The 15152-nt window shown below is 47.5% G+C and overlaps 1 protein-coding gene across 1 annotated transcript in view; it reads right to left on the bottom strand.

Moving 5' to 3' along the window:
• The window catches only part of CASTOR2 (cytosolic arginine sensor for mTORC1 subunit 2), a 134407-nt gene that overhangs the window by 56584 nt on the left and 62671 nt on the right, over positions 1-15152 (bottom strand). The window contains exon 2 of the mRNA XM_054166508.1: positions 7011-7081. Coding sequence (XP_054022483.1) covers positions 7011-7081 — 71 coding nt within the window. The remainder of the gene's footprint in view (positions 1-7010; positions 7082-15152) is intronic.

The raw sequence follows: 15152 nt of genomic DNA, 5'->3' as shown, positions 1-15152 counted from the left end.
AACCCAGATGAATCTATTTGCTTGCTTCCCTCTGCATCTTTAAATAAAGTTGCAGATTGCTCCCAGCTAGATGGGTTCTGTGCTTGCACTTATTTATAAGCTGATTTCTTGCCCACTTTATATACAGGATGAGAGAGAGGACACTGAAAGCAATTTACCATTTGGATGTTATTGCAAAGGGGACTCGGCGTGGCATTAAAGCATGAGATGGTCCTGCATCCAAGGTCAGATAGAGAACAGGTTGTCTGAGGATGATGGTTATCAAAACACAGCACTGCCAGCAAGAAGGCTTTTCTCATTCTTTCTCTCCTTTCTCTTTATTAGAATGAGCTCAACAGTTTATGAATTCTGACAAAAGCTCTTTGCCACTCTAACTAGCGGAGATTCGTCAAACAGTTCCATTATTCTCTGTGTACTGGGCAGATTATTTTGAGGAATGAACTGAGATTAGGAGCCTCCTCATTCTGGGAACTGTGTAAATGCATGTCTTCTGGCCTTAGAGAGGTTACAAGCCATAATGGGCAATCAAAAAAGGTTAAAGGAAGGACTGTCACCTCCATCTGGCAGAAGAATTTCATGGGGGGAAGACTGAGAGTGGGGAGACTGAGAGTCTTGCACTGTGTTCACACAAGGGATATGCATCAGAGAAGGACACAGATGTTTCCCACCACTGCCTCAGTACTGGTATCAAACTGCCTCTCCTTTCTGGTTCCAGTCCAGAAGAGACCAGCCAGGACCTAAGACCTACTGACTGCAGTGACCTACATGAAATGGGCTGGCCAGTTCTAGGAGAGAGGTGATCAGAGTACATGAAGGTGATGAGTTCCCCTTATCCCCAGCTTCCCTGAAACTAGACCATGCATGTTTACTACCTGGGAAATCAGAAGGATTGCCTCCTCCTTTGACACCAGCATTTGGTTTCTTTTCCTCTTCTCTGATACCTTTTAAGTTCACAGGGAAAGACTGCATGCAAGGGACCCCAATCAAGTGACAAGGCTGGCAAGGCAGTGATCTCACCTTGAAAATGGTGGTAACACTTTGCTTTTCAATCTTCCTTTTTCAGTACAACTTCACCTGGGTGGCACACTTTCCTAGGCCCCATTTATGCAAATGTTCATGGAGCAACTCAGCAGCTGCCAGGGTCACAGAGGAGGCTAGGTTAGGCAGCAACAGGCCACAGGTTATCTCCCCAGTGGAGAAAGAAGCCTTCAGACTCCATTTACTGCCCTGCGAGAGGTCTCAGATAAGCAGACTTCTCTTTTCAGCACAAACAGGGCTGAAATTTTTAAAGTAGGACTTGGTTCTATGATTCTATGATTGTTGCCTTCTAGGTACAAAAAGACTACAGAGAGGCTCCCTCTCCCTTAGCACTTAGGCAGGTCCCAGTGGTGCCAGTTCTGGGAAGGTCCTTATCAAACAGCTGGGCTTATTTCCAAGTGGATGCGAGAGATACTGAAACAAAGAAAAACCTGAGGGTAACTGTAGCCATCTCCAATCTTCATGCAATAGGACCAACTTCTATACCTGGCACTGGATGGACTCTTCCTTCACCAGGCTTGAGAGAACAAAGCTGGTTGAGGGAGAGTGTGAGCTCTTCCTTGCACGCTGTGCTGTGCCATTAGAGAAGTGCTGTAAAGTGGGAGCTGTTTGGATGGCACTGCTTTCAAAGCTACCCTAGCAGAGCTATCCCTAAACATGGCAGTGGACTTCTAAGAGGAAAAAAAAGGATGACTGGGACTGCAGAAAAACCAGCTGGAGGGGCTCAGGCACAGAAAAGGGGCAATCAAACCAAACACCCAAAGTATTCCTTTCCCTCCCAAAAGGCTCTCTGGATATATGGTACAGAAGACAGCTGTTGGGATTGTCAGTGGGGGAATGCTGCTACCCCCAAATCCCATTAGTTAATTCAGGTGGCGTCTCCAGGACAGGACTGCAATGTCAGCAACTGCTTCCTGGTACACATCAACAAGGTTTCTGAGAGCAGGGCTATCTCCAGATGTGCTGGCATGTGCTTTCCTTTCAGTGTGAAAGCTAAAACCTTTGATGAACCAAGACTACTGGCACCAGTAAGACCACAGCCTAAAAGCGCTGCTGGTGCAGCTGCCCAGAAACAGTCTGTCCTTGCTGCCCTTTGAAAAAGAGCCAGACTGGGCAGAGAGCACAGGGGCTGTGGCATATCTGCACCATGCACAGACAGCTCCTGCTTTCAGCCAAACCCTGGGAAAACAGCAAACCAAACTCCAACAAATATTCCTAGATTTCAAGGAGCAGCAGCCGCTCGAAGTCTCTGCCACGCGCTGGCGGCACAGCAGGTGATAAATGCAAGGATTTTACATGGCTGTCCAAGCACCCCAGTAGATGAGACACTTGTCTTCACACAGGAGGGCCCATGGCCAAACTCCTTCTGCTAATTCATCTCAGTATCTAGCCAGGAAAAGAGCTTTCTGTGCACTGTCCTCCTCTGTGACTTGCTGAATAAAATTCTTCCTCATTAAGAGGCCCGAGCCCAAGGAAGGGCCATGGGAACAAACAAGGTTCTGTGCAGATATAATCCCCACCTCGCTGCTGGGGAATTAAAGCAAAGAATTAGGGCTGAAGCTGTTGCCTTCCAGCACCATGAATGCTTAAGCAGGTTATGGCTTTACACTGCAGACGTTTTCTGGGGAGAAGAAATGACTTCTTTCCCAGCCCCACTCACTTGCTGCTCTCAGGGAAACAAGCCTGAGGATTACTTCTTGACAAAACAGTTAAGAATAATTATTGCATGTCAGTATGTGTGAAGTGTTAACCTCAAGGATTGCTGAAAGTGCCAGTGTTTCTCCAGCCTGTTCTTGCTCCTTCAGGGCTGTCTGTGATCAGAGAGTACAGAATCATAGAATCAGTAAGGTTGGAAAAGACCTCAGAGAGCATTGAGTCCAACCTGTCATCTCGTGACTTTCTCCTCACCTCAAGCCTACACCTCCCCTGGCACAGCTTGAGACTGTCCTCTTGTTCTGGTGCTGGTTGCCTGGGAGAAGAGACCAACCCCCTCCTGGCTACAACCTCCCTTCAGGTAGCTGCAGACAGCAATAAGGTCTCCCCTGAGCCTCCTCTTCTCCAGGCTATGCAACCCCAGCTCCCTCAGCCTCTCCTCATAGGGTTTGTGCTCCAGACCTCTCCCCAGCCTCATTGCCCTTCTCTGGACACGCTCAGGTGTCTCAACGTCCTTCTTAAATTGAGGAGCTCAGAATTAACCAGGTTGGAAAAGACCTTCGAGATCAAGGCCAACCTATCACCCAACACCATCTAATCAACTAAACCATGGCACCAAGTGCTTCATCCAGTCTTATTTTAAACACTTCCAGTGATGGTGAATCCACTACCTCCTTGGGCATTCCATTCCAATGGCCAATGTCTCTTTCTGTGATGAATTTCTTCCTAACATCCAGCCTAAACCTTCCCTGGTGCAGCTTGAGATATGCAGGAGAAGGGGCCTGGCTAACATGAGAGGTGCCAGCTGACAGGAGAGTTACCTCACTCCTGTTGCAGCAAAAATTTATACAGGTGCCTGAGATAATCAGTGGAGGTGTTTAGGAAGAGACTGGATAGGGTTCTTGGTGCCATGGTTTAGTTGATTAGATGGTGTTTGATGACAGGTTGGACTCAATGATCTCAAAGGTCTCTTCCAACATGGTTAATTCTACTTCTATTCTATTCTATTCTATGTGGAAGTGATGGAGTGAGTGCAGAGGAGGGCAAGGAAGCTGGTGAAGGGCCTTAAGAACATATCTTGAGGGTGCTGGGGATGGTTACTTTGGAAAAGAAGAGGCTGAGGGGAGACCTCATTGCTCTCTACAACTACCTGAAAGGATGCTGTAGAAAGGCTGGTGCAGGTAATTAGTGCTAGAACCAGAGGGAATGGCCTTAAGCTCCAACTGGGTAGGTTTAGACTGGGCATTAGGAAAACATTTTTCCCAGCAAGAGTGGTCAGGCAGTGGAATATGCTGCTCAGGGAGGTGGTTGAGTCACCAACCCTGGATTTGTTTAAAGGTGGTTTGGATGTGGTGTTTGGGGATGTGGTTTAGGGGTGAACCTTGTAGAGTAGGGTGCTGGGTTGGGCTTGGTGATCCTGGGGGTCTTTTCCAGCCTGAATGATTCTGTGATTCTGTGAGAAAGAAAAGTCCTAATTTTCCACACAGACAAACCTGCCCTTCAGAGCCTTAACACAGAGTTTGTTAAGCACTGCATGAACAAAAGTTACCTGGAGAGGGGAAAAAAATAAAAGTCACTTGCTGCTAGACTTGTTACTGAAATTGCTCACCAAAGGTGAAGATTTATCCTGTAATTCCTGAGCTGAACCCAGCTCTTCACTAGTCAGGTCAAGAAGCAGCTGATGCACTCAAGGCAGACATGATTGGTGCTGACTTGCAAGAAGGTGAGATGCTACAGTTCTTAAGTCATTTTGATCCTGTGGAAGCCCATGGGCTGATTGCACACTATACAAAGGCCAAGTGAGATTCCTCCTCTGGAGACATTTATAGCCAGACTGTGAGGAGCCCTTTCACTGTTACAAAGCATCCTAGATGGCTCCAGGCCATGAAAAACTTACAGCAGATGAAAATGAGGAAATGAGGAATGGATGGAGCAATGATGGAGATGGAGATCAAGGCTAACTAACTCTGAGAGGAAGCCGTGGACATAGTGGTGACAATTCAGAAATAAGAGCAAAGGGCATGGGAGTTGTATTAGGAGAGTTAGCAGGATGCAGAGCATACAAATCTTGCCAGCAGATCAATACTTACTAGCAAAAAAGCAAAGCAAAGGTGATGGAGCTGCCACCTCCCTGACACTACTGCCCATGCTGGGTCTTGCACTTGGCTTTCACACCATGCTTTGGTAGAGGATGACTTCAGCATGCTCCTCCCTTCCCCTACATTGCCTGGAAAGTGATCTTTTCTCCTCTAAGTCCTGCTATAACACCCCAACTGCACACACAGTGTATTTGAAAAAATGATGTCCCACACTGCCAAAACCACAGACCAACAGAGGCAAATGGGTACTGTGACTATTAGCAGTAAATCTGTGTGCCTGTGAGAGCCAAAGTAACAAAGTCAAAAGGCTCCAGGCAGAGAGGACTGCTGCTTTGAAGTGCAGCAGCACTGTCTGGTTCACAGAGATAACCCTTGGACATGCAGCTCCTCGGGGACACTGGTCTGGCTAGACCTGGGATTTGCTCCCAGTACAACACACAGTGCACCACAATCCACCGCAAGTGACGAGCAAAGCCACTGCTCCAGCTCACCTTTGTTTCAAGCTGGAATCATTTTTGGAGAGAGAAATGGCAGCATGGCTGCTCGAGGCTGTATGGGGGTGGTTGCAATCCAAACTTGCCTCCAGTGATTGAATTGGGGGATGAGATTTGTGCCAGCTGGGCAGAGAAATGAGCGCCGTGGACATCACAGACACAGATGTGATGCTGCAGATGAGCGTGCCCCTAGCATGGCAAATCTGCAGGGACAAGCATGGCTCAGTGGCACAGACACCCTCCTGAGCAGGGGAATCTCTGGTTTTCTTCTACATGCTGTTGCCCTTGGAAAAAACATCTTCTTCTCCTTTGGAGACTCCTCTCTTAAAATGAAGCCTTTAGAGAGAGGCTTTGGATCCTCTTACTGTGGCAAAACCAGATTTGAATCAATTTCCCCCAGCTGCTACCAATACTAAAAAGCTGATACTACCAATAGTAGTAACACAATTTTTGTGCATGTATGCTCTGAACAAATGCAACAAGGGACATTCTGGCAGCACAATTGTGTCCCCTCCTCTTTTGGGAGCAGAAGCAGAACATGTGGCATACACTTACAATCAAAGCCTCCAGCTCCCAGACTACGAACAGCAAGAGCTGTAAAGATCCATTCACCTATTCTCAACCTAGTGATTATTTTATGAAACTGTTTAGCCACTATTGTAGTGCTCTAAAATGCAATCAGTTGTTCTATTCTCTGTTTATGAGCACTCCTGGAACAGAAAGGGGAGTCATTCAGCAGTGCTGCTGGTTATAAAACTTTGCCTCTGTTCTAAATAAAGTCGGTAGAGTTTCTAATTTCCTCCTTAGGGGGTTGGATATTACAAACCCATTGAATATTGCAGCGTCACAAGCAGTTACTTGACAGTTAATTCCTATTCAGGAGTGAAATCTTTTCCCCTGTTTTAATGACTTTTCTGCAAACCAGTCAAATGTGCACCCTGCTAATTCCAACCACAGCAGAAGCAGCGATCGAACGAAAAGAACAAGAGCCGCACGACGCTTCCTCATTCCACCACCTCAGGAACACTGCTGCAAACAAAATCTCCCCACATGATAAATGCTGTTGCAAACTGTTTCCATCCCCAAAGCCAAACCATTCTCGCCATCAGCACTCGCCCTGTGCCAAGCGTCTGCAGCTCCCAAGCAGATGCCAGCCACCTTTTCTGACACGGCCTCGGAGAGACCTTTGGCCACCACGGGCAAAGATGGCACATTCAGTATGGAGAAAGCTGGGTGTAAGAAAGGTGTTCAGTGATGAGCCAAAGGAGCTGATCTGCACCTCCACAGCACTGCAGTGGCAGTGGGGATTTATGAATTGCTCATCTCCGAGAGCTCCTTTCAAAGTGAGAGGTTGGACGAAGAAACTGGAGACACAAGACGTGGTGTGCTTGTGGAGGTTTGGGGACAAAGGCCAACTCATTTTCAAACAATGACACACAGATGGTTTTGCTTTCTTGAATATGCTCAAGATGCTCTCCAAGACTTGTGTGTGTGTGCTCTTCTTTTGGCATTCAAATATATTCACGTTTCATGTGTGAAACGCCTCGTACAGCACAGCAGCAGAGACTGTGCTTAAGTGATCAAAGCACCTTTCAGAGCTGTGCTGCCAGAGCTGACAAACAGACCTGTTTTACAAACACTTTGGTTTATAATCTCAGCAAGAGGTGACATGTTTTCCTCCTCCACCGCCAGGTTGGATACCGAAGTGGCACATGCTGACACTTACCTAGGAAGCCCTCTTCATCCACAATGATGGTGTAGTCCTCTGGGGTTTCTGTGAGGCTGAAGAACTTGCACCTGGCAAAGGCAAACAGCAGGAGAACAGGATTAGCTGCTGGACTGAGGAAAGCCTGGTCTTCCACCTAAAATGGAGGTCCTTTCCCACCCAAGCTGTGCTGGAGTAAAAGAGTCACAGCCTGGTGTTTATGGAGAGGCCTGAGGCATTAACAGACCTGGATTTTATTCCTGGCTCAGCCACTCACACTGCATGACCCACATTCCCTGCTGCCTGCCTATGCACAATGGAGCTGGTAAAACACTTATTATTTTTATGACTTAGTTCTTAGTTACTTTTCTTAATTACCATATCCCTTAAGGCTTCTCAGCACAGCCCAGGACATGCTGTATTGCACTGACACAGAGCAAAAGGCTTTGCTCACTGACTGATCACTCCAGCGCCCTCCAAAAGCCGTCCCATGGCTCACGCACGCACCCACCTTCCCTGCTTGCCTACTGACATTTCTTGCCTTGTCAAGGTTTGACATCCAATCTCTCAGCCAAGCCCCAGGATCTCTTCCTGCTGCTAGAGCAACCAGCAGGCAGCATCCCAATTCTCTTTGCTGGTCTTTGCCCTGCCCCTTAGTAGATGCTTCTCTTCCCTTCCCTGGGGAGCTCCAGGTGAAGAGACAAGTGGCAGCAGCTACTGAGCCTGTGAACACAAGGCTGAGCTTCCCTCCCTCTCAATCTCCTGTTGCCTCTGCTCTGCTCCATGCTCATCTTTTGACACCGCAGGCCATGTGCAGCACAGCCGCTCCAACTCATCCAGCACTGAGCACAATGTCACCTCTAGCATGAGACACAAAACCAATGTGACACAGGATTCTTCCACTGCAGACACACACAGAAAAAGCCTTAGCCTTAGGGTTTAACACCACACATAGATTAAAAGCCTTTTCCCTAACATACCAACATCTACTACAAAATGCAGAATGTCTCCAGATTCTCTCCAGCTGGTCCCCCACAATAGCAGGAAGGTTTCACATTGTTCCAAGCTCACAGAATCAATAAGGTTGGAAAAGACCTCAAGGATCATCAAGTCTAACTTGTCACCCAACACCTCATGACTACTAAACCATGGCACCAAGTGCCATGTCCAATCTCCTCTTGAGCACCTCTAGGGTCGGTGACTCCACCACCTCCCTGGGCAGCACATTCCAATAGCTAATAACTCTCTCAGTGAAGAACTTTCTCCTCGCCTCCAGCTTAAACCTCCCCTGCTGCAGACACTGTGTCCTCTTGTTCTGGTGCTGGTTGCCTAGGAGAAGAGACTAACCCCCTCCTGGCTACAACCACCTTTCAGGTATTTGTAGACAGCAATAAGGTCTCCCCTGAGCCTCCTCTTCTCCAGGCTCACGTTCACCTTCAGCACTTGTCCAGCGTGGGCACAGTGCTGGATGGATCCCCAGCTCAGGCAGCGCTCCTGGCCTCTCCTGCAGCTTGCCAGAGCACATGGACTGTGTTTGCCACCCAAGCCACAGCAGAAATTTTCCTTTCTGGGAAGCCAAACTGGGTGCAACAGGAAGAGCCTGTGCCTGTAAGAACCAAAGAGCAGGATGTTGCAGTTTCACTGCAGTAGTATCAGATTTATCTGAGGCAACCTACAGAAAATATCTGAAATACCGGGAAAAAGAAGGATTGTTTCTACGGTCTCCAAATCCCACAGCATGTCCACATCATAATGCCTGCATGGAGCACAGTTCAGCAGGACTCAGTAACCAGGGACTACTGAGGCTTCTCAGCACTGCTGAGCATCTGTGCCTCAAAGTCCTCAGGACTTCTGAAAGACAAGAACCCCATGCTGGTGGCGCAAGACATTGAAAAATGGAAGCATTTGCTGGATCAGGGGATCAGACTGGAAATTGGCTTCAATGTTCTTTTGACTGGCTGAAAAGAGCAAAGATTGCAGCTCCCCCCTCCAAAAACAACAGGGAGAAAAATGAGATGGCTGCTGCCCTCCCTTCTCATCTCATCAGAAGCAGAAGAAACAACATGCAGCTCTATTAGCAATCTGCCATGTAACCAACAGGATTGCATGCAAATGGAAAGGATTAGATAACCTGCCTTGAGAGACCCGTCCTGTTTTCCTGGAAGCATCCGTCACGACAATCAAGCATGACACTCCCGCTCCCAGCACAGACGTATCACTACGAAATCCAGAAGTGGCCCCACCACAACAGAAACCACAACTTAATTATTTTGTGTCATTGGTAATAGCTGCTGTGACAGCCCCATTTACCAACTCAGCTCTCTCCAGGAACAGTGCCAAGAGAAGCAGAAAACAGAAGCAATCCAAAATTGTTTGACTCTTGCTTCTGGTAACTGCACAAGGATGGTATCTGTGTGAGGAGTGACCCATGCTGGGTCAAGGGAGGTGATGCTCCCCCTCTGCTCAGCTCTGGTGAGACCCCACCTGGAGTACTGCCTCCAGTTCTGGAGCCCCTATTACAAGAGGGATCTGGAGGTGCTGGAACGTGTCCAGAGAAGGGCCAAGAGGATGAGCAGAGGGCTGGAGCACCTCTCCTATGAGGACAGACTGAAGGAGTTGGGGCTGTTCAGTCTGGAAAAGAGAAAGCTCCGAGGTGACCCGATTGTGGCCTTCCAGTATCTGAAGGGGGCCTACAAGAAGGCTGGGAAGGGACTTCTTAGGATCTCAGGTAGTGATAGGACTAGGGGGAATGGAATGAAGCTGGAGGTGGGGAGATTCAGGCTGGAGGTGAGGAGGAAGTTCTTCCCCATGAGAGTGGTGAAGCCCTGGAATGGGTTGTCCAGGGAGGTGGTTAGGGCGCCGTCCCTGGAGGTATTTAAGACCAGGCTGGACGAGGCTCTGGCCAGCCTGGTCTGGTGTGGGGTGTCCCTGCCCATGGCAGGGGGGTTGGAACTGGATGATCCTTGTGGTCCCTTCAACCCTGACTGACACTATGACACTATGATACTAACAAGGACTTCTGGGATGCTGCTCCAGATGGGTCCAGGAGGTGTAAGCATTTTATTGTTTAGTGAATGAATTACCTGCACAAGCCACTGAGATAAAATTCTTTGCTCCTAATACTCGACTGATCCACGTGCAAACCGGCTGGGAGAAGCCAGTGGTCTTAAAGGAGAAAATGTATTATTTTGTTTAAAATAATCTTTCCTGATCTGCAATGGCATTTATGGAGGAATTTTGTTCCAGAGGAGCAGTACACGTCTGTGTGCACACATTGACCCCAGCAGCGAAAGCCTGATTGTGACAGATGCCATTTTCTTAGCACACATCTAAAATTGATGATATTTAAGAGATATGTACAGACGAAATCCCGTAATTGCTGGCTCAGAACGCCTGTCAAAACCTCACATCTTCATACACCAGCTCAAAGCCCAATCCCCACCTCACTGCAGCTCTCTAAAAGGTCAGCAGCACGGAGCCATCTGAATTTAAAAGCAAAGCCTTTGCACCAGCGGTTCCTGTGGCAGAAGGTTGCCTTTGTTCGAGCCCGGGAGGCATTCTTTATCCCAGGGAAAGGAGAAAAATGGAAACCTGGAATGGCAAACGTCGTGTGACAAAATACGGCAGAGAAAATGTTCTCACCCCTGCACGCTGCCAAAACTCAAGTCCTCACCCTAAAACCTGTGCCTCAGCAGAGAGATGTGTAAAGATCTGCTTCGGCTGTGAGAGCGCAGCTCAAAACTTGTGCCTTGAATCATCGGCGACAGAAGGAACTCAATGCCGTTTTTTCTCCCCTGCACTACACTACACATGCCTCTTCCATTCAAGCTATTCCCATCATTTCTCTTGCCTCTTACACCAGCTCTCGATAAGCTGAATGCCAGCAGCACCTTCTACTAGCAAATCGAAGGCAAGACAGGAAGAGAATGGCTCTTCAATCATTTTGAGACGTCAGGTAAACAGTATTGCTCTAAGGACTCGTGGAAAGCACGTATGGAAGAGGACAGGATTTTCAGGTTTTTAATAGCCAAACCTCAGAGAGATTCTTCTGGATTTCTGCCTTCTCCATGTTTCAGCACATTTCCACTTCAGCACTGTTGCTGACTTCGACTGCCTCACAACATATGTCTTTTTCTGGCAGCACAGCAAATGTAGACCAATCTATTATTAGATGAGATCTTTGAAACTGCGAAGCTTATGCTGTCTATGGAAGCCATACCCAAGCTTGCACAGAGCAGGAAAGTGTGTGTAGGACGCAGCCACAGCATCATTTCAGTTTGCAAACAGCACTGGAGTCTCCATGGGAGAAGAAAGCAGGCAGGGAAGTGTACTGGTTGGCCTCACTTGCAGGTCCACACCACGAGTGTCTCCTCCAGACATCTGGTCCCTAGCCTGCCTAGGGGACAAGGGTGATAGTACTGCAACAGATGCAACTTCCATGGGTTCTGGGTCACATAAAGCACTGAAATCACAGAATGTTAGGGGTTGGAAGGGGCCTCCAGTCCAATTCCCCTGCCAAAGCAGGATCACCTAGGGCACATCACACAGGAATGCATCCAGGTGAGTTTTGAAAGACTTCAGAGGAGACTCCACACCATCTCTGAGAAGCCTCTCCAGGGCTCCAGCACCCTCACCACAACCTCTCTGGGAAGCCTCTCCAGGGCTCCAGCACCCTCACCATAAAGAAGTATCTCCTTGTATGGAGGTGGAACCTCCTGTGTTCTAGCTTATACCTGTTGTTCCTTGTCCTAACACTGGGCACCACTGGAAAGAGCCTGGCACCTTCACCCTGACATCCACACCTCAGATATTCATAGAGGTCGATAAGATCCCCTCTCACTCAGCCTTCTCAAGACTAACCAGGCTCAGATCTCTCAGCCTTTCTTCATAGGAGAGATGTTCAAGTCCCACAGTCATCCTTGTAGCTCTCCGTTAGGCTCTCTCTAGCAGATCCCTGTCTCTCCTGACTGCTTTGGGGCATCTGAAAGCTCAGCACAATGGTCTTTAGGAAAGCCATGAGTCCTGTCTTCTCCTTAATAAGGAAACTCTTTGAGGTCTTTTCCAACCTTATTGATTCTATGACTCTATGATTCCTTAGGTAATTGTTGCCTCTGGCAGGGTAAAGGTCTGCAAAGCTGTTCTATGGGAAAGATCTTTCCCAGAAGCAGGTGGGCGGCTGGCCTCCCCACGTCAGAAACCATGGCCAAATGCCATTCCAAAGCATTCTAAAAGGCATTCCAATGCAAAGTCTGGAGGGACCCCAGAAGTTTGCAAAGGAGCAGTTGAACTGAACAGGAATGAAGCAGCAGCAGCAGGAAGTTGACCTGAGTGAATACGAAGAACAGTTTGTTGGGTTTTACTCCAGGCCATCTTCTCCTTTTAGCCGAGAAGGGATTTGGATGCTTCGCTCTGCATATTATCATGATAATGCATATTCTTAGCACAGAAAAGACAGTCTCATGCTAATCATCTAATTCTTAGTGATCCTAACTTCTTTGCAGTTTGTAAATAATGACAAGAGGTGGGTTCGTGTAGGACATATTGTGAAGTGTATTTAGGAAAGCAGTAAAGAACACTTGTGCTGCTAATGCGTTTTGACATATTTGTGTAACATGTTAAGTACTTTACACCATCTAATTACAAGACTATACAGGCAAATGACACTGAAAATTGCAAACAGTGAGATGGTTGGTGTTCTCTAAGCAGCGTATTTATTTGTTAGCCAAAACGCTTTGCCATCTTCTGGGCGAGGCAGACAAAACACAGCTCAGCTGAACTCCAAACACAAAAACAAGCCCCTCGCAAGAGGTGTCAGTTGACTTTCCAGCCAGAAAAGTGCTGGTTTCACCTTTCTTACAGCAACTTAATTCTGCAGAAGGCTGCTACTTTGTTAAAAAGAGCATTATTGTTTGCATGAGCTTTCTAAACACACTCTGCACTACCCTCCCTACCAAGGGCAACACTAAAGATGTCTCAGCACGGTTAGAAACTGTCAAAGGACAGTGGCAACATTCCTTCCCAGTCTTTAGTTGTGTTCAGATCAGGGACAGAGACATTAGCAAATAACACCAGGGACTGCCTAAAGAGTCACTGTGATAGCAAGGTTTGGTTCATTACAGCAAGTTAATCATTTTCAAAACCAACACAGAGCAAAACTAACAGATTTGTGGCCAAGGAAAGCAAGCATTCATGAGCAGACATAAATGCAGGGAAGTCCTACAGCCTGTGCTATGCCAAAACTTGGTCTTGTCTAATCCATAATAATAATAATAATAATGATGACAGCTAAAGCTACAGATTACATTGTGTAAAGTTAAAAGGGGGAGACCTTTGCTCAACCCCTCTCCTTGATGCTTTTGTGTAGCTGGGAAAGTTCCCCAAGCCTGTGTTGGAGACAGCTGGGAGCAGAATAATGGAAAAATGATTGGCATCCTGAAGGAACAGAAATCAAGACCAAACACAAAAAGGATGAGAAAAGAGATGTGGATGTGCTGAAGAAGATACTGATCTTAAGTGCAGCTTACTGATAAAGCCAGGCCACATGGTAAGAATAAACAAGGATTATTAGAAAAGGGAAAAAAGTCAGCTGTGTGTCTCCCATATTGGCCTTTCAGTAAACCAGTATCAAACTGTGGTTCATCAGAACAGTTCCATGTGGTCTGGACTACAAGGGCCCATGGAAATCAGATTACTGCTGCAACTGAAAGATGAGCAGTAGCTTGGAGCAACGTTCGCTACTCATTCTGCTACGGCTTCTGTTTTTCTGGAGTCAGACTTGGTCAGGCCAGACTTCCCAAGGTGCAGATTAAACAAGTCCACAATACTGAAGAGTTATCCTGCAACATAAGATGATGGACTCAATCCCCTCATCCAGATCATCAATAAAGACATTGAGCAGGATGGAGCCCAGCACTGATCCCTGAGGGGACACCACTAGTGACTGGCCTCCAGCTGGATGGGGCACCATTCACCACCACTCTCTGGGCACAGCCCTCCAGCCAGTTCCTAACCCAGCAGAGAGCTGGCTGAACATGAGCCAGCAGTGTGCCCAGGTGGCCAAGAAGGCCAATGGCATCCTGGCCTGCCTTACAAACAGTGTGGCCAGCAGGAGCAGGGAAGTCATTCTCCCCCCCTACTCAGCACTGGTTAGGCCACACCTTGAGTCCTATGTCCAGTTCTGGGCTCCTCAGTTTAAGAAGGACATTGAGGCTCTCAAACATGTCCAGAGAAGGGCAATGAGGCTGGGGAGAGGTCTCAAGCACAAACCCTATGAGGAGAGGGTGAGGGAGCTGGGGTTGCTTAGCCTGGAGAAGAGGAGGCTCAGGGGAGACCTTCTTGCTCTCTACAACTACCTGAAGGGAGGTTGTAGCCAGCTGGGGGTTGGTCTCTTCTCCCAGGCAACCAGCAGCAGAATAAGAGGACACAGTCTCAAGCTGCACCAGGGGAAGTTTAGGCTCGAGGTGAGAAGTTCTTCCCAGAGAGAGTTGTTGGCCATTGTAATGTGCTGCCTGGGGAGGTGGTGGAGTCCCCGTCCCTGGAGGTGCTCAAAAAGGGATTGGACATGGCACTTGGTGCCATGGTTTAGTAGTCATGAGGTGTTGGGTGACAGGTTGGACTTGATGATCTTTGAGGTCTTTTCCAACCTTATTGATTCTATGATTCTATAACCACAGCAGATACTATTTTGTTTCTACAAACACACACTTGGGAGTTTATTTTGCATGACTAGCAAAGCCCAAGCCATGAAGCTTTCAGTAGTCAAGGCACACCATTTGCAGCACTGCTTTCTAAAGCTGTTACTTGGGATACTAAAACATCTTTCCTTCATTTCTCATGACAGCAGGGTTTTTTCAATATGCCTTAAAAAAACCCCAACAACAACAACAACAACAACAAAACCAATTAGAAGGCAACACACAACTTGGCTGGTTCATTTCCCCCCCTTCAACAGACTTCTACTGTCATATTTAGGAAGATTCTGCAAGAAAAACTGTTTTATTTCAACTTATGTGGCGAAATAAATTCTTGCCAAATGTGAAGAGAGAAGCCAGAACTACACTGAAGTAGTAGTAAGGAAAATACACCACAAGAAGAAACTATGGCATGCTACAGGCTGGAATGGAGTGGAAAGCTCATCTTCCTGAAAGGGAACTGTGTAAGGGA

This window comes from Dryobates pubescens, chromosome 13 (genome assembly GCF_014839835.1).
Source record: "Dryobates pubescens isolate bDryPub1 chromosome 13, bDryPub1.pri, whole genome shotgun sequence".
In the NCBI taxonomy this organism is placed as follows: Eukaryota; Metazoa; Chordata; class Aves; order Piciformes; family Picidae; genus Dryobates; species Dryobates pubescens.
This window is presented reverse-complemented; position numbering and strand designations above follow the sequence as displayed.